Below are 23235 nucleotides of genomic sequence, written 5' to 3' on the forward strand. Positions count from 1 at the left end.
CAAGTCAAAAACTTGTTTTATACAAAACTTGTAGAATACGTGTCAAAACACAATTATTTGGTTTTAACATGTATTGCAATTGTCTGAAACATTCTTGCGGTCACACTGTGCTGCCAACAAGTTTTTATACGTAGAAGTATAAAACACTTTTGCGTTCACATATAGATCTAAGACATGTTTGATACAGTCTGAAACATTGACAGCGTTCACACCAACATGAAACATACATGTTTTTAACAAGTATTGTTAATTTTATTGAAGTTTATGTATGATACTTATTTAAAATAAGTTTTATACTCTATCCATGCTTGATGGATAAAGTTTTGCACATTTACCGGACAGACCACTTTTTGGAATAGAAGAAAATAAATGGCCACTCCATTTAAAAGCTTTATTAGCAATATTTATCTCGGCTTATATTAAGATATTCTTTTGATACTTTTATAATCGTCTCGCAAGCATGAGTAATGCATTAACTATATTTTGCCTTTGATATCCGATACAAATACAAAGAAGAATATGAGTCACCAGTAGCTATAAATCTCAAATAAACAGTTAACAAAAAAAGCGCGTACGCCTTCCTTCAATTCCGGCCACGCTCCTGTGAATCCTTTGGTGTTGAAAGAGAATGTGTGCGGCGGTGATCACGTATCACCAGATGAACCGTGCGAACGCTCGTTTGTTCTCCTTTTCTATAAAAAAAATAATTGCTCTGCTGGAGTGATGCCATCGATACTGTGAATTCTGCTAAGAAAAGTATGGTGCAACTTTTTGAAGCAATTTCTCCAAATTTACTGGTCTCATTCTAAAAAAATTTCTGAATCCACTTCTGTCTTCTATACTTAAATCATTCAATAAGGAACGATAGGCTCCTTCATTTTTTTTATGCCGCCCACATTCTCTTGCAACACCAGAGGAATCACAAGAGCGTTGACAGCCTTTAAGGAAGGTTGTTTTGCTTCTTGCTGTCGTCTCCTCACAAATTATGGCGATCAATAATTGCGTGGTTTTCTTGAATTGTCAAATTCATTATCTTCTGTACTGAAATGTCTTAAACAAGTTTAGCTACAAGCCTACAACAAGTATAAAACATGAGACCATATACATGTAGACAACTAATAGGTGAAAAACAATTTCATTGGACAAGTTTCATACAAATATTGTCTACGACAAGTTTTGTGTTGTTGTATTTTGAAAACATTGCATACAACTTGTGTTTGTAATTTGCACGAAACTTCTCAAATACGTGTATAATACCTTGGTGTAAACTTGATAATTTTTTGCAGCCTCCATCTTGAATTTTCATTTTGGCAGCACCAGCTGGTATTGGTTTCAAGACTCACGAAAACCATGACAAAACACATGCAAGTATTTTTGTCCAAAATAAATAAATATAAAAAAATCCTAGAAAACCAACACCACACTCTTAAAAAAATGATAATAAATATTGCAGCCGCCATCTTAGTGTAAATTGTGAATTATGTTCACGAATTTATTATGTCATGCTTGCGACACTTGCAACCACATATTTTACAAATTTTTTTATTACTTGGTATAGCTCAGAAAGTTTTACCCATTTATTCTATAAATAATTAAGTACATTATCCTGAATAATACACGAATAAAGTAAATGAATTTTTGTTACAAATTTTCGTTTTCTTTTACTTTATTCGTATATTATTCAGGGTAATGTGCTTAATTATTTATAGAATAAATGCGTAAGACTTTCTAAGCTATACCAAGTAATAAAAAAAATGTAAAGTATGTGGTTTAAAATCTGGCTGGTCATATGGGAGTAAGAGAATTTTCATGGCTAAATTCTTTTTGGATAAAGAAAGGTAAGCACTTATGAACAAATAATAAGCTGATAAATAATGCTTAAAGTGATTAAAAGTGATAGAGTATTGGTTTAATTCATCTAGAGTGAAAATTATAATATTATAATCTATCTGTAGTGTTTGACACTTTTTTATCGATTGTCGATATTTTATTTTAAATTATTATTGAATTTATTTGTATTTATTTCATATTTATGGTATCTATATTTTTGATTAATAAATTTATTGAACTTAAAATAGTTTATAAGTCTAGCCTAAAAATTAGGATTAACTAACTTCGGTTAATATATATTCTGTTATAATTTCAGATTCAAGACCCACGCCTAGGACTTTATTGCAACATCTGAAAAACGAATACCAAAGACTGTCTAAGCCGAAACTACAACGCAAAACCACTCTTAATAAAATATTTATTATGTTAATTATTTTTTTCTTTTGATAACTAAAACGTATCCCTTAGTTTCAACTAGTAAGACTTTGCTTAGGTCCATATTAAAATTAACAAAAGAAAACCTTAAAATTAGACATTATCTATATTAATTTGTATACATATCTTTACATATATTTTTCTTGTGTGCGTGTGTATGTCACTGAACTCCTCCTAGATGGCTGGACCGATTTTGATGATATTTTTGTGTGTTCCAGTGAATTTGAGATTGGTGTGTGTCTTCGGGTGGATTCGAGAATGGTTTAGATTCACAATTAAACGTCTTCCTAAACGGCTGGACCGATTTTGATGATTATTTTGCTTGTTTCAGTAAATTTGAGATTGGTTTAGATTCTCAATTCCGTCCATAAAATGTAATTCTCCTGCTCATGTGTATGTTAGTGTACTCCTCCTAACGGCTGGACCGATTTTTCTAATTTAAACGTGTGTACAGGACAACGTCTGTTGGGTCCACTAGTATATTTATATATATACAGTATGAAACAGCTTATATGAAATAAATGTAGGTACATACTTATTAGCATATTAGACGATATACCAAAAATTAACGAAATCCGTGTAGTGGTTTTGTCAAAGAGTAGGCTTTTCATTTTGAACAAATTTAAACGTCCTGTAAGATTTGGGTGACTGGCTCAATGATTCAATGAACTTGAATATTTCAATATCATAAGACATTGCTGCTTTGCCTAGCTGCCTTTGAATTGCGCCGCTAACAGTCTCTTTTAGTTTGAATGAATTACATGTCACATGACTCTCAAACAAAAGAGACGAATATATGTTAGAGCGAGACAGCCTTTGCCGCCATTATTTTTAGTGCAATTGCGTTAGAGAGTTGCGTCAGGCTGGCGGAAACAAATAACAACGTGACACTAAACTCGTACTCCTATCTGCTTAGGGGCCTCGTCGATGCGCATGTTTGTGTGAGTGTGTCATATCGAACGTTTGTAGGGAGTTTCCGTACTGGTACATGTGTCTACTGTGGTAGTGCGATTGAAAGAGTCGACAAGCGGCAATCGAATTCAAATCCATATGTCGCCGTTTTTTATTCCATTAAGGTTGTGCTTGCCACTATAATATATTTTGTTGATAAATTTTCTTCATCTGGTTGAACTACGAAGGTTTTTAGCGATAAGTCAACCTTTTCCTAGCTTAGGCTAAGCTTTCTTTGTGACCATTTTTTTTATTTCTGGCTAACTTTATTTATTCCTTCAATTTAAAAACAGATTCCTAATAGATACTTAAACGAAAGAATATGTAATATTAAAGTACAGAAGGCTCACTCTGATTAAGGAAATAGGAACTCTTGGGGCATATATTAAGGTGTAATTCAGAACGCACAGCACTATTAATTTACATTTTTATTCACCTAGAAGTTGCCTCTCTTTTTATTGCGTGACTCTTAACTCTTCTGACGACGTTAGGGTGGCCTTCTTTCCAAAAACTGTACCTACCTACTATAAGGCCATCTTATAAAAATAGCTCAGTTTTTTCTATTGAGTATATAAATTGATTACTTAATCGTAATTTTATTCGAAGTACACGACATAGTCAACTTTGATTATTTTTCCTTAAAAGTAGGAACCAATTAAGAGGTAGGTAGGTACATACGAACCTGAAGAGAACTATGACGGGTGCTAGACTTGCACTCGTCCTCTTAGGTAATTAATAATATTAACAATAACAAACACCTTTTTTGCTGTCGGCTCTTGGTCTAAGTACGAAAAGCGAAACACAAACATTGAACTTAGTACCTATAGGTAATAAATAGGTTCCTCGCATAAATGCTTATTTCTTAATTATAATAATTACTTAAAATTAGATTGGTCTGAATGACCTTATGCATTGCTTTTATAAGTTTCTCAATTTTGAAAATTTCGGTCAGATCAGTGTAGTAGAAGACGAACAAGACTCGCGCGTGTGTCACTGATCGCTCTTGAGTCCCTACTGGATAGCCACGCTGGAGTGGCCGCTTCCGATTTCGATATCTACACGTGGAGTGAGATAGGTCTGCCTATAAAAAAATAATATTTTGAGTGTAAAAAAATTGGAAATACTTTGCTTGTTAAAATTGTTTCAAAATCAAAATAAAAACAATAAGTCTATTTGTTTATTCCGGGTAATCTCCTTCCGGAGATTATCCGGAGGAACCCGATTAAAACTTCCGCACTGAACCAATTTTGATGAGACTTTCCAGTGAAAAAATATCTATATGAACTGTAATAAACAAAAATACAAAAAAATTTTGCAAAACGCGCGGTTGTAGAATGCCAGACTTTTTTTTGCATATTGACGTAATATCTTGTGGTGGAATTCGGCGGCCGGAATCAACCCAAACAGCTCCTCTAAGCACTCCCAATCACCAGTGGGAGGCTCTTTTGCACCGGAAGCCGGCTTAATTATTTGTACCACAACGGCGTCTATTTCTGCCCTGAAGCAGTTATGTGACAGCATTACTGTGTTTCGGTCTGAAGGGCGCCGTAGCTAGTGAAATTACTGAGCAAATGAGACTTGACATCTTATGTTTCAAGGTAACGAGCGCAGTTGTAGTGCCGCTCATAAATTTTTGGGTTTTTCAATAATCTTGAGCGGCATTGCATTTTAATGGGCAGGGTGTATGCAAAGTATTCCGATACAGGCTGTGGCAGTTAGAGGAGTGATCTCGAATCGATACGACTAAGGGAGAATTTTTAGCAGTCTCTCTTCAAATAACTCTTACTTTCTTGCCCTCTAAATAACAATTTGAAACAAAATGCTTTGAGCTAAGCCGAGGATTTTTTGAAGGCTTCCAAATCTTTCTCTAAAGAGCCGTCACCCAGAATTTTAAATTTTTCATTCGTCGTGAACCTACACAAAAAAAGGAATAACATAAGAAAAAAAAATCTTACAAAAAGAAAAGAGACAACGCACTCATATTTGTGTCTGAAAAGTTCATGAAAATGAATGCGTACAAAAAATTAGGTTTAAAATCACTATTGGTCTTTAGGTGATTGCGAATTAAATACCGCAGAGATTACGGGTAAACTATTGAAAGAAAATAAAACCAGTCAATAATTCACGTCGCCTTTTAGATAGAGCATTATTATTGCTAGAATCAAAAAATGAGCACTGAAGATTATTACCAAGAAATGATCGCCGCTCATTTTGAAGAGTGGTTAAGGGAGATACTGCCAAGGTTAAAATCAATTCAGTATTAGATAGATATACATAATGCCAATAACCACTCCCTAAGGTTACTATAGCCACAACTGCCTGACAAAAAGCCCAAATAATAATATGATTGCGAGTAAAATATAATTAAAGCTTAATTGCTAGGATCGCTATCGTGAAAAAAAAGACATGACATTTTCATTCTTTAGCTGTAGACAAGTTGGCTGCGGAAATTTTTCCGCGTCACCATCTTAACTCTTAAACCATTATCATTGTGAACTCAATCCTATGAACAATAAAACCTTCAATCTAAACCAAAACAATTTGATGAGGTTTTAAAAGAGATGACGCCGCAGAGTTGGAGTGACTGTATTCAACATAAAAAGAGAACAATAAGTGTGAGTTCGACTACGTTATTGATTCTTTTTTTTTTTTTTATGGAATAGGAGGACAAACGAGCGTACGGGTCACCTGGTGTTAAGTGATCACCGCCGCCCACACTCTCCTGCAACACCAGAGGAATCACAAGAGCGTTGCCGGCCTTTAAGGAAGGTGTACGCGCTTTTCTTGAAGGTACCCATGTCGTATCGTCCCGGAAACACCGCACAAGGAAGCTCATTCCACAGCTTCGTAGTACGAGGAAGAAAGCTCCTTGAAAACCGCACTGTGGAGGACCGCCACACATCCAGATGGTGGGGATGATATCGTAACTTGTGGCGTGTTGTGCGAAGGTGAAATTCGGCGGCAGGAATCAGTTTGAACAGCTCTTCGGAACACACCCCGTGATAAATGCGGTAGAAGACACACAATGAAGCGACGTCTCTACGCAACGCCAAGTGATCCAGCCGTTCACAGAGTACTGGGTCCCCGACAATTCGAGCTGCTCTGCGTTGCACGCGGTCAAATGGATCGAGCTGATACTGGGGTGCGCCAGACCAGAGATGACAGTAATACTCCATGTGAGGCCGGACCTGCGCTTTGTAGAACGCTAGAATATGGGCCGGCTTGAAGTATTGCCGTGCTCTATTTATGACGCCCAGTTTCTTTGAAGCCAGTTTGGCTTTGCCCTCCAGGTGGCCACGGAATTGGTAATTGCTCGAGATTTCGAGACCCAGTATTCCGATACTAGGCGAGGCTTTAAGGGAAGTGTTCTCGAAGAGCGGTGATACGGCAAATGGGGTTTTTTTAGTGGTAAACGCGCAAACTTGAGTCTTCTGGGGGTTAAATTGGACAAGGTTCAACTTACCCCATTCCGCGACCTTCTCGAGAGAGGACTCGATAGAAGACACAAGTTTCTCCCGGCACTGGTCGACGTTTTCCCTAGAGAGACCTGCATGGCCCGTGTCTACGGCATCACCAGTGCTGTCGTCTGCATAGCAATGCATGTTGGCGGTGTCCAACATATCATTGATATGCAGAAGAAACAGCGTGGGAGCTAGCACACAGCCTTGGGGCACTCCAGCGTTCACGGGCTTGGGATTCGAGCAATAACCGTCGACAACGACCTGTATGCTGCGCCCAGTGAGGAAGCTGGAGGTCCACTTGCATAAGCTCTCGGGAAGCCCAAATGATGGAAGTTTTGCGAAGAGCGCCTTGTGCCATACACGATCAAAGGCCTTCGCTATATCCAGACCAACTGCCAGGCCTTCCCCCTTGCTTTCAATAGCCGCCGCCCATCTCTGTGTTAGGTATACCAGAAGATCGCCAGTCGACCGACCATGGCGAAAGCCGTACTGCCGGTCGTTGATCAACTGGTAAGCCTCAAGGTATACCAAGAGCTGGCGGTTAATTATGCTCTCCATGATTTTGGAGAGTAATAGCAATAGGCCTGTAGTTTGCCGGATCCGAACTGTCTCCTTTTTTTGGGATCGGATGGACAAGGGCTGACTTCCATGAGTCAGGGACTACGCCTTTTGAATAAGAGTGCCGGAATAAACGCGTTAGCACCGGCGTCAACTCAGGGGCACACGTTCTAAGCACGATTGGAGAAATGCCATCCGGCCCGCTCGACTTCCTGACGTCCAACGAAAACAGAGCTCGCCTAACAGTTTTCTGTCGGAACTGTACTTCAGGCATGGAGCTCTGACACCGCGGGATGGTTGGCGGTGTTTTTCCGTTGTCGTCAAGAGTCGAGTTGGAGGCGAAAAGAGCGCACAGGAGCTCGGCTTTCTCTTTTGCCGTATGGGCCAGGGTGTCATTCCTCATGTGCAACGGCGGCATGGACGGCTGGTTGAAGTTACCAAGAGCAGCTTTCGACAACGACCAGAACTTGCGTGTTCCGGTCGGGTAACTGGAAAGCTGCTCGCCAATTTTGACGACGTGCTTCGATTTCGCACGGGCGATTTGCCGCTTAAAAAATCTGGAGGCACGGTTATATTTCCTCTTCAGAACTTTGCAGTTCGGATCCTTTGAGCCCAGCGCCGCAACCCAAGTTCGATACGTCTGTTTTTTGCAGTCAGATGCTGCTTTATCTGACGCATCCAACCAGGGCTGTGATCTGCCACCGATCGGTACTACAGAGCTTGGTATAAAAACATCCATGCCCTGCAGTATCACATCGGCTACTGCAACGGCGCAGGCACTAGGATCATCCGAAGGGAAACAAACCCTGCCCCAAGGGTAGGATGCAAAAAAGGAACGCATCCTATCCCAATCTGCTGACTTGTAGTGCCAAACGCGGCGGGTCGCTGGTGGTCTGCGACGTTGGCGTCGGATAGGCACTACACTCCTGACCAGGCAATGGTTGGACGTTCCGAGAGGGGCGTCGACAGAGACCTGTTAACCATCGGGATGTGTAGTCAGCAGAAGATCTAATAAGGACGGCATGTGGCTATCCACATCCGGGAGCCGCGTCGGCGACTCAACCAATTGGGACGGACCATACGCCAATGCAAAATTATGCACAGATCGCCTTGCGTAGTCTGTGGTACGTGATCCAAGCCATTCGGCATTGTGCCCGTTGAAATCACCCAAAACTACGATTTCAGCGGAGGGGATCTGAGCAAGCACGTCATCAAATTCCGCTTGAACGCAGCCCATGAGGTGATCCGTTTCTGCGTTACCACTATGGGACCTGTAGACGCACGCATAGATGCGGACGCGGTCCTCCGGTCCTCGACACTAACCTATGCGAAACATAGCGGCACTAGGCCGCTACTTCACGCCGGTGGTCTGTGCGAGTGTGGTAAGTAACCCGGACGAGTCTGGCCCGATTGTGCTGACGTCATAAGACAGCAGCGTGACTCTCCCACTTTCAAATTCGGTGACGGCTCAATTAATTATTAGTGTCTGCTATTGATTCTTCGTCATTAAGCTCTTCAGACTCTGAATCAGAAAGCGAACATTGATATTAAAGTTTCTTTTATTAATCAAAATACGATTTTACCTAGAATAAAATATGTTGATTTCCACTGAATAGTCATTGATAGGCCCCATCGGAGCGAACTCCGTAGCTACAATAAAAATGGAGGTCTAACCTACATCAAGTTTTTTTGCCTATAAACCAAACGGGGGTTTTTCTTGTAATCGAGTATAATGAAAACTGATGTCAACATTCTTCTTTATTTGTATTTTGGTTTGAGCTGATAATCTTGTTACCAAATACCAATGCTCTAAATAATAAAACATACAAAATCTTTTTGACAGTGACGTCTCTTTGTTTACATCACAGACTAATATGATGCTTAAGCATGTTTATTGTTTACATTTTGGATCTCGAAGTACTAGCTTCTAGATTTACCTAGTTTTAAAATAGGGTAAATTTAATACTAAACTTCGTTGATAATACTAAATTTGGTATTAAAATCACAGAATACATAATAGTACTAATACTTCACCGATATGAATCCTATGACGTGAGTTTGTGAATTTTAGCTGAATTTCCTAATTTTAGTAGTATTTTATAAAACTTGCGGTATTTTTTAGAAACGTGAAGAATGTTTTAAAACTAAGTGAACGTGAACTAGGAAGTAACTCAAAAAGTTCCTGGCACGATCAATATAAACATAGTGCCTGGATATTCATTGGGGGGCTACCCTACGATTTAACTGAAGGAGATGTAATTTGCATATTTTCTCAGTGAGTACTCTGTGCATAAACTTTATTATACGCATTCCATTATTAGATCTGTTTCAATTAAACATATGCGAGTCAAAAAAATGTGATAATAAGTACCTCTACACTTACACCAGTTTTGTTTTCAAATGATCCTTTTTTCATGTTATATTGAATGGAATCTTATTATATTGTACTGCAGCCAATATTTACACCATACTTGTGCTGCAGAAAGGCTTATTTATATTCAGAGAAAAATTTTATGGAATAAATGTTGCTGTTGTTTTAAAAATAAAGATAGACTTGTTGTCTTTTGTTGGACAGTATATATATATACTTTTACAAGATCTCAGAAATGTGCAAGAGAAATGTATTATAGACTTCAAAAGAATTGAAAATATTATGTGTGGATACTATCACAAAATTGTTTCTTAATAATACCACACCTTGCCAATAGAGCAATAATCTCTAAAAATACTGTAACAAAATATTAAGAATGAATGAAGCCCACTGAGTTTCTCCCCTGATCTTCTTGCATATTTCTCCTCAATTCTGTTGCAAATATTTTCAAATGGGTGGGATTTTAAAATTTCAAAAGTGGTTTAAAATATCCTGTTTTGAATACAAATACATGAATTTGAATTATTCCAATTATACTAATTTTTGTAGAGGTATTTAAGGTAAAGTCTACCCCCCTTATTCATAATGGTCCGCTAACTTTAAACAGCCACTAAGGAGTGTTTTTTCTCATTCTGACTTAGGTCAATAGAAGAAGACAGAGTGTGAATTAGCAATCCTTTAAGTTAGCAGACTATTATGAATAAGGGGGTACATCTTAAAGCAAATTGAGCCATTGTAAAGTTGTCCATCACAGTAATACTCCCACAGATACTTTTTTAGGTCAAATTTATCTGAGGATCATTAGGGTGAAGTAATAGCAATGATAGAGAGGGCTACTCTCTTTGTGGAATAGATACATTATTCATTCCCTCATGCATATGGGACATGTAACCTGTTAGGGCACAGCAACATTTGAAGGCTTATGGCCATTTTTCTTAATAATCTTTTATAACTGTTTTCAAATACTTTCTATTTACATAATATTATATTATTTTTATTTATTGGATTGTAACAAATAAATTTCGTAGATATTATTATTCTTTAAGACAGTTTTGAGGTGGCTATTGGATAGTATATAATATAAAGTGACATTACTTTTTAGGTATGGTGAAATAGTAAACATTAATCTGGTAAGAGATAAGGCAACTGGAAAATCAAGAGGATTTGCATTTATTTGTTACGAAGATCAAAGATCTACCATACTTGCTGTTGATAATTTAAATGGAATCAAGGTATGTCATCTCATATCTATACTAAAACATAAATCTGTAGCTTCTGCCTGTAAAGTCCTCGAATAGGAACCGCAAACTGGAAGACACAGTGTTGGTATGCCCCCCCACAAGATGGACAGAACAGAATTTGCCCTGTACTTTCCCCAGGGCGTAAAAAGAATAAGGGAGACCCAGACCCATGGTGTCGTAAGAGGCGACTAAGGGCTTCTTAGAAGTGGGAGAGTCATGATGCCGTCTTTTGACGTCAGCACAGTCGGGCCAGACTCGTCCTGGTTAATTACCACACTCGCACAGAATACCGGCGTGGAGTAGCGGCCTAGTGCCGCTATGTTTCGCATAGGTTAGTGTCGAGGACCGATGGGCATTCCCCGCCACATTACACGCCACAAGTTAGGATATCATCCTCACCATCTGGATGTGTGGTGGTCCTCCACAGTGCGGTTTTCAAGGAGCTTTCTTCCACGTACTACAAAGCTGTGGGATGAGCTTCCTTATGCGGTGTTTCCGCGACGATACGACATAGGTACCTTCAAAAAAAGCGCGTACACCTTCCTTAAAGGCCGGCAACACTCCTGTGATACCGCTGGTGTTGCAAGAGATTGTGGGCGGCGGTGATCACTTAACAACAGGTCCTTACGCTCGTTTGTCCTCCTATTCCGTTAAAAAAAAAAGACTCTGGTCAAGATCACCAGAATAGGTTGTATAAAGGCAGCACTTGACACATCATCATGGGGCCTATAGTATTACATCGACTAGATGTAACAGTGCCGGCCACGGGATCATCCAAAGGGAAACAAATCTTGCCCCAAGGGTAGGATTAAAAAAAAAGGAATGCATCCTATTCCAATCTGCCGACTTACAGTGCCAAACGCAACCGGTCACTGGTGGTCTGCGACATGGGTGTCTGGTTTACCGGGAGTTGTGGTCTTAGGCCTTAGAAGTTAGTTGTATGTGTAGTATGATACATCTATATATTAGCAAATCACCTTTGTTCTAAGAAGTTCTTGAGGGGCTCGTCTTTTAAATATTTTCCTTTTGGTAGTTTCTCAATTAAGTTTGTCTTTAACTTCATCAATGACCGTTTTAATTTTTAGATCGCGACGTATGTTGCTATATACTTATCACACCCTTTTTATATTCTGAGCATAAGTATTGCAAGATATTGCCATATATCAAATTTGAAGACTACTAATCATTATCCATCTATTAGATAATAAAAAGTCCACTGTACCATAATCGTTAAGCTATATGTAGATAACCTGTATAGCCGAGTGGTTACGGATCCTACCTACTAAGCTAGAGGTCCCGGCTTGGAATCCCGGTAGGTGCAAGCATTTATTTGATGAATATGGATGTTCGTTTCCGAGTCATGGATGTTTAAGTTTTAATTTATGATTATGTATTTATGTATGTTTAAGTAAGTATATTGTATTAAATGTATCTGTCTTGCAACCCATAACACAGGCTATATATGCCTAATTTGGGGCAAGATAATTTGTGTAAAGTGTGTCAATATTATAGTCAGTAAGGCGAGAATACTGTTTTTACCTCTAGGCGGGCGACGTCTGCCATTTTACAACTGCGCGTATGCGAGAAACTTCTTGCCTCCCAAAGTGGCTGCACCAAACCGATAGGACAGAGACCTACAAGCTAGGAGCATACTCCCTTATAACTTACGAAGTCTTTAGGTGGTTGCCTCACTACTTTGTCACATGAACCTCTTGCCCGTTTGCCCCCTCTAATATATAAAAAAATAGTTGGGTTATAATGGAAAAAAATATCCAACACTCACTATGATTATTATGAGTCAGTTCTTTCTGCTTAGCTGTGCCGGATGTGCAACCCATAACACAGGCTATTTAAGCCTAATTTGGGGCAAGATAATTTGTGTAAAGTGTGTCAATATTATAGTCAGTAAGGCGCGAATACTGTTACCTCTAGGCGGGCGCCCCCAAGTTTCTTCTATTTGACCATATACAACGAAGAGCGACTCGAACATCGACGTTTAAGTTATCTCCGGTCAGATGGATCGTTTGGCGTTGCGTATAGATGTGGGTTCTCTAAGCAGCAATTCCACTGAACATTACGTCGAACGAAGTTCCTGCAACTGCGCGTATGCGAGAAACTTCTTGCCTTCAAAGTGGCTGCACCAAACCAATAGGACAGAGACCTACAAGCTAGGAGCATACTCCCTTATAACTTAATCCGAAGTCTTTAGGTGGTTGTCTCACCACTTCACATGAAGGTCTTGCCCATTTGCCCCCTCTAATATATAAAAAAAAATGTTGGGTCATAATGGAAAAAAATATCCAACACTCACTATGATTATTATGAGTCAGTTCTTTCTGCTTAGCTGTGCCGGATTAAGCCCAAGGTCTGCTATGAGATTAAAGTGTTAATTAACTTAATACTCAATACCTCTTGTTTTTGTAGGGTTATTTTTTATTGAACTATATTTACAGACAAGTATTATAATAAGTACTTAAATTTCTATCAGCCCAATTGAAATATTAAAAATTACATCAAACTTAAACAAATATGTTGCAGCTTTTGTTTGCAAACAAATAATAAAAAACTGTGAAACTTGGTAGGTCATTCACCAATATTATAGGAGTATATATTTACTTTCATTTAGTTGTTTACTTGCTTTTGAATTTTGAAGTAAGAATACTTTTGGTCGAGAATGCTTGCTTAATCTCCAACTTCTCTTCGTCTTCAATATAATATGGCAGGAGTTGGTTGTCTATTGTAGCGATAGGTGGTTGGATAAGTATCAAATAAAATTTGAAAACAAAATTTATGAACGGTAGATGAAGCCATAACCTGAGTTGTAACAAGGTATACAAGAATTATCAACGATACGTCACTCGAACGGTTGGTTCGGCTGGAAGGGCGCTCGCACGGAACACGAAAGGCTGTGACCTTTTAATTCATAAATTTTATTTGTTTAATTAATCCCAGCATTCATAAATTCTATTTGTGTAATTAATACCCGAATTGAGGGTTATCACTAAAAATAACAAATTGTTAATTATTTTTAGGTATTATTATTAGTAGTTATGTGTAGTATATTCTTCAATATTATCGGCTCTTAGACACACGCGTCCACTCACTTCCGTCGCTCACAGCGAACTGACTGTATCACGACCGCACGTGCGGTAGAGATGACATAATGCTTCCTTCTCTTTCACTCACATACACTACAACGTGTACGTTGACTTTGGCAACTAGCTTTTAGCTGACATTGATTTATGGTCATCATGAAATCAGATACACTATGTTATATATACACATTTCACTTCACTCAAATACATATCACTTAAAGAACACTCAGGCAGAAGTGGATATGTGGGGCCTGTAGCAATTATTATTACTCTTACTACATTGTTGGTGATAATAGTTGTAAGTTGCGGCATAGACACAGCTAGTAATATAATAATGCATATATTGTTATAGATTTTGGGTAGAACAATTCGTGTGGATCATTGTGAACAGTACAAGCTGTGTCTATACACAGCTAGTAATATAATAATGCATATATTGTTATAGATTTTGGGTAGAACAATTCGTGTGGATCATTGTGAACAGTACAAAGCACCCAATGCAGAAATAAGCAAGCTGGATGATGTCACAGCTGCATTGAGAATGGAAGGATGTGCACCTGTTGTACAACCTGTACATGAGGTACAGGTTAAGAAGGTATAACATATTCAGTTATTTTAACTAAAAAAAACAATTGAATCAGAGTTCCACTAAGACTATATCAGATGTCGTTAGAAATTAAAATAATTTAATTATTCAATTGTCTGCAGGAAACTGAGAAGAAAGAAAAGACAAAGAAGAACAAAGAAAAGAAAAGTAAGAAGAAGAAGAAAAAGAAGAGAAGTAGAAGTTCAGATTCTTCGAGTTCAAGCAATTGAATTTAACTTTTAATGGAAAGAAAATAATTAATTTTTGACACACGTATACCTAATACATTTTCTATTTTTATATAGGTCCTTTTCTTTAACTTGTAACATAAATGATAGTAGCATTTATAACCAAAGCTGTTACAGATACGCCCCGTCGCGGTATTGTTGCGGCGCCCATTAGTACCCATGTCAAATCGATCTGTAAACAACTTTTTTATAAGAATACATGTATGTACATCTGACAGACATCTGGGACAGGCGCCTTAAAGTGACGTTTTCAGAAGACTGTAGAGCCATCTGTTAGTTGGCCCGAAAATGAAAGATTTGTCAGCTGCCACTCGCTTTGAAACCTTTCAACTTTTCTTTATTTGTGTCACTGGTCATAAAATGGCGGCTACTTCTAGCGTTTGCGCATGTATGTAGCTCTCGTGTTCCATTTTGCATATTTACACTACTAAATCTACCCTTTATGTTCTATGTTGTGACAAAATTGAATAACAAACTCTACGCGCAATTTCAACATGGTAAATAATTGCAATTACAAACATTTTTAGTAGAGTTAGTTATTTAATTGCGTCACAACATTAAAAATTAATTTTATAATTCCGAGCTTATACACAGTTATTTTCGGGGCCAATCTCCAGATGGCGCTAGTTTTCAAATAGACAGCTCATAATGCGTAGAGAGGGCTCTATTTTCCCTATATATTATTATATTCTTTGGTTCAGCTTAACAATGGAATATGAAGGAATGTCCTGAGGAGTAGTAGGAGAATAATATACAGTACACGGTCATAGAACATTTAAAAGTGAACTAAGTAGACATAAACACATTGCTTACGAAAATCATGAGAAGTAGAATAAAGACACATTAAGAATATTAATGAACCTATGTATAACAGTTAATTTTATTAAACAATGACTTGTACTTGGATTTAAACATAAGTCATGTCTATACATATATTTCTTTATCATAGTATTATGTCCTATGGTATATTGTTATGGGGCAGTGCGGCCGATATTAATACCATCTTTTTGCTGCAGAAGAGGGCTATTCGCATGATTTATAACCTAGGTCCTAAAGAATCATTAAGAGAAAAATTTTAAGAAATAAACATTTTTACTGTTGCTTCTCAATACATTTTTGATAATATTCTGTATATTCATAAGCACATTGAGGAATTTTCTAGAAACTGTGACATTCACAATGTTAACACGAGGAACAAACATAAACTTGTTATACCTACTACTCGGTTGGGTCGAGTTAGTAAGTCTTTTGTTGGGCGATGTATAAGCTTCTACAATATGATCCCAGAAAATGTACAAAACAAATGTGTTACGAAATTTAAAAGAATTGTTAAACAACGTTTGTGTGGGAAAGGTTATTATAGCATAAACGATTTTCTTAATTACACCACGGACTGGGCGAATAAAGCGAACACCCTCAGGCTCTTTAATTATAAATGTTTATTGTACGATATCACACTGTAATCTATATTTTATATTTAAAAAAAAGCCCGCTGAGTTTCTTGCGCCCATTCTGACAGGTCTGAGGCAGTCTCTTTTGAATGGGTGGTAGTTTTTGACGTTCAATAAGTGATTTTAAATCCTATTTTGAATAAAAATATTTGAATTTAAATTTTCCTATCACCTCTTACCATTCCCTCTTTATTTTTTTTTCAATTGTTTCTAAGTCTATCTGTTACTGTCAATGTTTGTCAAAGATGGGATTTTATCTCGGCATAGCCTATCATAAATGTGGTACTGTATGGTGTACTATATTTTAAATCCAAATATTCTGAATCAAAACAGGATATTAAATTAATTTTTTAAAAGTCAAAAGCCATTCGGAAATGGATTTCTCAGACCCGATTACCTTGTATGTACTTGAATGGTAGGTTAAATATTTTTTGTAATGTAATTTAATATAATTACCACTAGCTTGAAGAACATTCAATGAGCAGCAACCTAATGAACCATGAATCCTTGTTCGCTTCATTCCCAGTATGTATCATTAAGAAAATCATTTATGTTATAATAATCTTTACCACACAAACGTTTTTTAACAATTCTTTTAATTTCGTAACACAAAAAAATTTTGTACATTTTCTGGGATCATGTTGTAAAATCATATACACACCACCCAATAAAAGGCTTACTAACTTGACTGAGTAGTAGGCATAACAAGTTTATGTTTGGTCCTCATGTTAATATTATGAGTGTCACAGTTTCTAGTTTGACACTGACAAACACTGGTTAAGGAAATAAGACCCCAAGAGTTCAACAAATAGTTTTATTACTTAAATAGAACACTTTTCAATAAATATAATCTGATTATCACTAATAGAGATCATAATTAATCAGGTACTTATGGACACAAAACATTAGGTAATTAGGTACATCATATAATAAAGACTGACATTAAAATAATGAGATAAACTGTAGAAACACTTATCTACAAAAATATCTAAAAGCAGTTTTAAATTTATTCAAATGGAGTTAGTTCTTTTCATCATTTCAGACAAAATGATTATACATTAAAAGGACCTAAAATTGGTATCTGCAAGGTGATACTACTAAAGTATGAAAAATAAATTAGCAACAACATTTAGTGTAAAAAAACTAGGTAATTTAACCCATAATCAAATAATTTAAATTAAATAGTATTTATTTAATGACAATACTTAGCTATTCCAACCGTAGAGAAAAATAAACTTGGAAATATATTTTATCTCATAAATGAGACAGTTCTTGTCATTTGATTAACAAAGTTAAAAGCACTGATAAGAAAGCAACAGCCTTTTACATAGGAGACTTGGCATTGTAATTCCATTCATTGAAAGTTTCAGGAATTCAAACTTGAGAGAAAAATTCTATAGACCCACTGGTTTCACAATATAGACGATTTTAGAATATTTTTATGCGAGAAATTTTTTAAAAAGATAAAACATGCACTACACAAATTATAAGAAGTAAGACTGTTTCGAGATATACAAACTGTTAAGCTTCTCAAACTTCCAAAGCACAACACTGTTTAAAATTACAAATAACAAAAGATGTTTATTACATTATACATGAAGCAAGTGATCTTATTTGTTTAAAAACATTACAGACTTGCTAAGGGCCTTATTGTATCTCCATTAATTATAAATTAAAATGCTGGATCCCGAAAATAGGTGAAATACAATGTTTAGGATTTATCATTACTGCTCTACCCAAATTATTTAAGTTACCGCGCCATGATATTAGCAAGTGAAGCACCTTTATGCTAGTGTGTATGCAGTTACGGGGCATACTAGTTACACAATTTTTTCTCCCTTAAATAATCATATGTGGCCACAAATACTTATATAGTATCGTTTTTACACTTTTCACAACACACGACGGCATTTTTAAAATATTTTATTGAGACACAAACTGATCTGGCACAGACAATGACAATTTTCATAATGGCCGCCTATCGGCCTGTAGTCGTGTAAGTGTGTGTGGCCATAGCCCCACGCACACATTTATTATTTACATGTTAATCAGCAGATTAACGAAACAAGCCTGTTTTGGTGCTACACTGTTATGTAAGGTGACAAGGAGTCCTTATTTTTTTACTAGTCCGTGGTTGAGACATAAAGTTTGGATTTAGATAAAATATGGTGTCTCAGAGCTTTGAATTTGAATAATTAAATTTTTGGACTTTATAGTAATGAACAAAGATCACCCTTATCCAACATCCATGGACTACGAACAATACTCTGAAAATATATTTTTGACAATGTGTGAACGTCTAGCAAGATAAAAAATAGTTATAACTTACTTTTTAAGTTTCCAGAATCGATTTAATTTCATCAAAAACAGATTGTTTTGTAAAAGCTACCACTCCATCATTGTTACAATATTTTTGGGTTGGCAATTCTTTAGCATCGTTATAAGTAATAGTTCTGTAGTTTTTATAAGATGTAACATCACCCCCCAAGGAGCGAATTATACCATGGGGTGCACATGTATCCCAGCGGAATGTTCCCTTGGAAACAAAATAGGCTGCTGCTTCACCTTAAAATAAAAATTAAGTATTTATAGTTAGGAATAAATATTGATAAAATTTCAACTATTCATATTCTATATATATATATATATATATATATATATATATATATATATGTATTTCAACTATATTACTTAAATACTATAATAATTACATATATACTGAAATACTTTCTATTTATTTTTATGTTATATTTGAGGAATATGTTTTTAAATCACTTGATATTAATGGACCATTGTAACTAATGAGAAAGCAGAAAATGGACACCACAAATGAAACAATGGGGGTATTTGGCTTCAGAATGGTAACTTACCTTATCCGTACACGCTGTCTGTCAATGGGATGACATATAGCTTACTAGCGATAGAAGTTTGTATGGAAATTGCAATTCACACGTCCCAATATAAGGCGATAAGAATGACTTATCGGGTATATTGGGACAGCTTCAGATTATTGACAGTAATAGGTAGTAATTTATCTCTATCAGTAGAGAGTATATTGGGAACGGCAGTTAATGATAATTAGTTAAAATGAACAGCTCTTTGTAACAAGTGTATTACCTAATGCCACTTTTATCATTTTATTGCCTGCACCTGGAACTGATTGTATTTGCCATCCCTCATCTCTAAATTTCTTCAAAGTATCCTCATGTTCAAAACTACTTGTTAATATGATTTTGTTGTCATCATAGCTGACAACATCAACTGAACACTTTTGAATGTCACCGTAGCTAACACCCCAAATTATTCTTCCTTTACCACTAAAACATTAGTTTAAAAGATGCAATAACCATTTTCTTAAAAATCACATCAACTTTGATAATAGTTGAATTTAAAATAAGTAAGACATTTTATTGTTTGGATTTGATATAATGAAATATTTTGACCAAAAATAAAACCTTAAAAATTTAATAACAGAAATGTATGCAAAGTCTGTATATTGCATGCAATTTATTACTCTGATCAACTATAGTGGATCTGACAAAAGTATGCTAAATTTGTGTTTTTACAAAACAATATAAAATAACTATTGGCTTATAATTTTTAACATTTATTTATCCCTTGTGAAACGGAAATATTTACCCTATTTCCATTAATCTGGGAGACATCCATCAATCAAAGAGCAGTTGAATTTAATACTTCATAGCTTGCAAAAAAGAGAAAGAAAATCATTGGGGCCAGAACCTTTAAAAATATCTAGTAGTTGTTAGTACCTCTTTCATTTACAGTAATATTGTTAATAAGCATTATGATTTATTAAGAAATGATCATAGAGGTGAGGTGTCTTTAGTCTGTTTATAGGACAGAGTTAATAGAAATGTTGTCAAAAATCACAATATATAGTGTATTGTACTATTTCTGTTGTTGAATATTGTGTATAAAATAGAGGTATTAAATAAACATACCTATCATAGAATGGTTGGTTTACCACACCTATAACAGGTTGACCAGTTGACTTCAAATATGCCCCAATGAGTACTGTAACACAGTCCAGACCAAAACCTGGAGCGGCATTACCACAAACACCAGCTATAAATTCAGCTGTGGCATCTAAGAACATAAAAAGAAATGTAATTTAATTAACTTATTAAGATGGCATTTATAGATTTTCCATCAATATGTTATCACTGTTACCAATAGGGTCTATCCAAATGCCCAAGTCGGAGTAATCTAATGTTGTAATGTCAGGATAATATTCTTTATCACATGGAGAATGGACCTCATCATGGGCTGCATTTGCCATGCACCTGGCCATGCCCTCGGGCACTAAAGAACTTAGTAAATTAGTTGTTTTTTCCACAGAATCCTGAATAGATATTGTTAACCCTCCAATTTCAGAACATTCTTCTCCTCTGACATCGTTTAAAAGACTAGGGAATTGGGATACTATAAACGACTTTGCAGTCTCTTGAGCTAAAACATCGGCAATGGTTTTATAGTCTTTGTTAAATCGTACATTTGCTTCGCTATCACCCTTTTCGACAACTAGTAAGGATTCACTGCAGTTACTTTCACAACATGAACGGGCAATAGAAGCAGCTTTTTCAGATGCACAGATTAATGTGTCTAATATGTTTGCCATTGCTGCTGAGAAGTTAAATAAGGCTAAGAGTAATAAGTGAGAATAATTTCACAAATATATTTTGTAAATAAGCGCATCAAGTCTGGCAACGCCGCAAAATATTCAAAATTAAAATCAATAATTCAATAGCCAAGAGTGCCACAGACGAAAATGATATGACAGTTTTCACTTTTCACAATCTGAGGTTCTTGTACTATTATCAAAAAAAAAAAAAAACAAAAATATTCTTTGTCCTTAGACAAAGAATATTATTAATGATACAGGCCAGGCTGTAAAATTATCGTATCGTAGCGTTGTTGGATCAAAAATAGCGTAGCCACTAGGATAATGACTTTAATACTATAAAAATTAATAATACGTGACAATAATTGACAACAAACCACATTGAACCACGATATACTTAAATTTACTCTGTGGACGATATCGATATCAATCGCTGATTGGCAGACAGTATCTAGCAACCAATAAGATTTAAAAGTATTGTACCAAGAAGCAGCAGCATGTGTTCTTGATATCCTAAGGCTTAGCACGCACTACGATTAAACGCATGCATTTAAACGAAAGTCTGAAAACGCAAAAAAATTAACACAGCTCTCTATACAAGCGCACGCATTAGCGACTTTTTCAGTGACTGAGTTTAAAAACGCAACTTGCTACATTTTGATCGCGGTTTGTAATTTTTGTGCCCCATAGTATTAACATGGTGGCGCACGCACGGTGGTTAACCGCATTCGGTTTACTATTCAAACTCGACTGGGCGAGCGACGAAATGCAGTGTCTTTATATTGTAGATACTGGCCCACAGATTGTAATAATTTGTCAAAAGTACCAATGGACATTCTGTAGTAATTAATAAACTCATTGGGATGCTGCCGTACGTCGTTGTACATTTTGCAAAAATATCCTTTCAAATGTCTTTGATCTGTTAGTGGGTGTACCCAGTACCTATAAGCTGCTTTCGTTTTCTTTTTTCTATTTTGAAAACCAAAGCCACAACACATGCTGCTCGCCAGAAATCCATGGTGATACTAGAATAAAAATTAAGCAAAACGCCAACCGCAGTGCGAGGGTGTATGCGGTTTTGCGTTTTCAGCTATTTCTAAGCTAGCCTTTAATCGCAGTGCGTGCTAAGCCTAAGAAAGAAATGATCTAATAAATGGCGCTGACTGTAAAAATCATCTGTAATTATTAATGGGCTATGACTATCAGTACAATTTTCAAATTTTGCATATTAATGGAAGTTATCAGTATCAGATATGATATAATCAGCTGCGTAGGAAAGTAGTGTACAATCGTAATTTTCGTACGGTTGCGATTTGCGAACGCTGTGATAGGCATAGAATAATAACGCTCAGAACGATAGTTTCATTAATAGTTCCCGTCAATATAGATGTAACATTATAATGAATGTGTGCGTGAGCATCACGTACTTACATTCGCCAACACGCACACAACAGTCAAATAATGTTGCAAGTGAATAGACATTTCCCTAAATCAGTAAATTGTAAGAAATACTAAATATAATACTAGATAATATGTGATAAGAAAGAAGAAATAAAATATTAATTAAGAATTTAATAAAAACATCACGTATTTAATTATTGTTGCAACAATTTTTGAAGTGAATGTAAAGAAGTTCTTTAGAATCGTTGTTTTTTGAAACTCGATGATTGGAAAAAGCGAGGCGATAGAGGCGCCGTTCCTAGCTATCCGAGGTTATATATATATATATATCCGAGGTTCTCGAGGGTGCAGAGAACGAATTTGGGATCGATTTTGAAATTCAAGATGGCCGCCATGCAAAATTATGATTTCAACAATATGGATATCGTATCCGAGATTCTCGAGGGTGTAGAGAACGAATTTGGGATCATTTTAAATCAAAGATGACCACCGCACAAAATTATGATTTGAACAATATGGATATCGTATCCGAGGTTCACGAGGGTGCAAAGAACGAATTTGGGATCATTTTTTAAATCGAAGACAAATATTTATAGTGACTATTCAAACCGCTTAGTTTAAGCCTTATTGAATTACGATTATTTGACTTTGTCTTTCAATACTTATACTAGTAACATCATGTGGCTTCTTATATTATAGCCTCCTATCAATATCCACCAATAAACACAAACAACTATCCCAGCGGAGGATCTCGGGGTATATAGTACATTCATAGCTGGCAACATATTTTTCTAGTGGCGTTTGTTTTGTTTACAAAATATTTTGCTGTTTTGACGAATGTATTAGCTTAAATTATAAGATGTGAAATAGTATTTAGGTGTGAAATGTCATTTTTTTATCATAATTTTTATTATAAGACGCTTTGTGACACCTTTTTATTGCACAATAAGTCATTTTTCAATTAA

General features: G+C 36.2%; 2 protein-coding genes and 1 long non-coding RNA gene across 5 annotated transcripts in view; 1 reads left to right on the top strand and 2 right to left on the bottom strand.

Moving 5' to 3' along the window:
* LOC126965171 (uncharacterized) overlaps positions 1-22386 on the bottom strand; it is a 125437-nt gene extending 103051 nt beyond the window's left edge. Inside the window, exon 1 of the long non-coding RNA XR_007729493.1 lies at positions 22350-22386. This is a non-coding gene — a long non-coding RNA (uncharacterized LOC126965171). The remainder of the gene's footprint in view (positions 1-22349) is intronic.
* On the top strand, positions 9106-14828 carry LOC126965117 (RNA-binding motif protein, X-linked 2). The gene is made up of 5 exons (XM_050808583.1): positions 9106-9287; positions 9358-9510; positions 10709-10838; positions 14388-14537; positions 14651-14828. Exons 1-5 carry the CDS (start codon positions 9274-9276, stop codon positions 14756-14758), a joined length of 555 nt encoding a protein of 184 aa, XP_050664540.1. The 5' UTR covers positions 9106-9273; the 3' UTR covers positions 14759-14828.
* Positions 14802-21004, bottom strand: LOC126965066 (inositol polyphosphate 1-phosphatase). 3 transcript variants are annotated; one of them, XM_050808514.1, is made up of 5 exons: positions 20419-20962; positions 20190-20334; positions 19345-19544; positions 18557-18792; positions 14802-14948 (listed from the first exon to the last, which is right to left on the bottom strand). In XM_050808514.1, exons 1-4 carry the CDS (start codon positions 20864-20866, stop codon positions 18560-18562), a joined length of 1026 nt encoding a protein of 341 aa, XP_050664471.1. In that variant the 5' UTR covers positions 20867-20962; the 3' UTR covers positions 14802-14948; positions 18557-18559. The 3 variants fall into 3 exon arrangements, with proteins under 3 accessions (XP_050664471.1, XP_050664472.1, XP_050664473.1); XM_050808515.1 differs by lacking the exon at positions 14802-14948 and having other exon boundaries at positions 17027-18792; positions 20419-21004; XM_050808516.1 differs by lacking the exons at positions 14802-14948; positions 19345-19544 and having other exon boundaries at positions 18648-18792; positions 20419-21004.
* Positions 22387-23235: the final 849 nt, after the last annotated feature.

The sequence above is a fragment of the Leptidea sinapis genome, chromosome 6 (genome assembly GCF_905404315.1).
Source record: "Leptidea sinapis chromosome 6, ilLepSina1.1, whole genome shotgun sequence".
NCBI lineage: Eukaryota > Metazoa > Arthropoda > Insecta > Lepidoptera > Pieridae > Leptidea > Leptidea sinapis.

Excerpts from the sequence above, each read along its gene's own strand:
- LOC126965117 (XM_050808583.1), top strand. Across the intron at positions 9,511-10,708 it reads GTAATTTGCATATTTTCTCA|GTATGGTGAAATAGTAAACA; the intron begins GTGAGTACTCTG and ends ATTACTTTTTAG. Across the intron at positions 10,839-14,387 it reads ATAATTTAAATGGAATCAAG|ATTTTGGGTAGAACAATTCG; the intron begins GTATGTCATCTC and ends ATATTGTTATAG.
- LOC126965066 (XM_050808514.1), bottom strand. The coding sequence starts at position 20,866 with ATGGCAAACATATTAGACACATTAATCTGTGCATCTGAAAAAGCTGCT. Across the intron at positions 20,335-20,418 it reads CATTTGGATAGACCCTATTG|ATGCCACAGCTGAATTTATA; the intron begins GTAACAGTGATA and ends TTATGTTCTTAG. Across the intron at positions 19,545-20,189 it reads AACCAACCATTCTATGATAG|TGGTAAAGGAAGAATAATTT; the intron begins GTATGTTTATTT and ends CTAATGTTTTAG.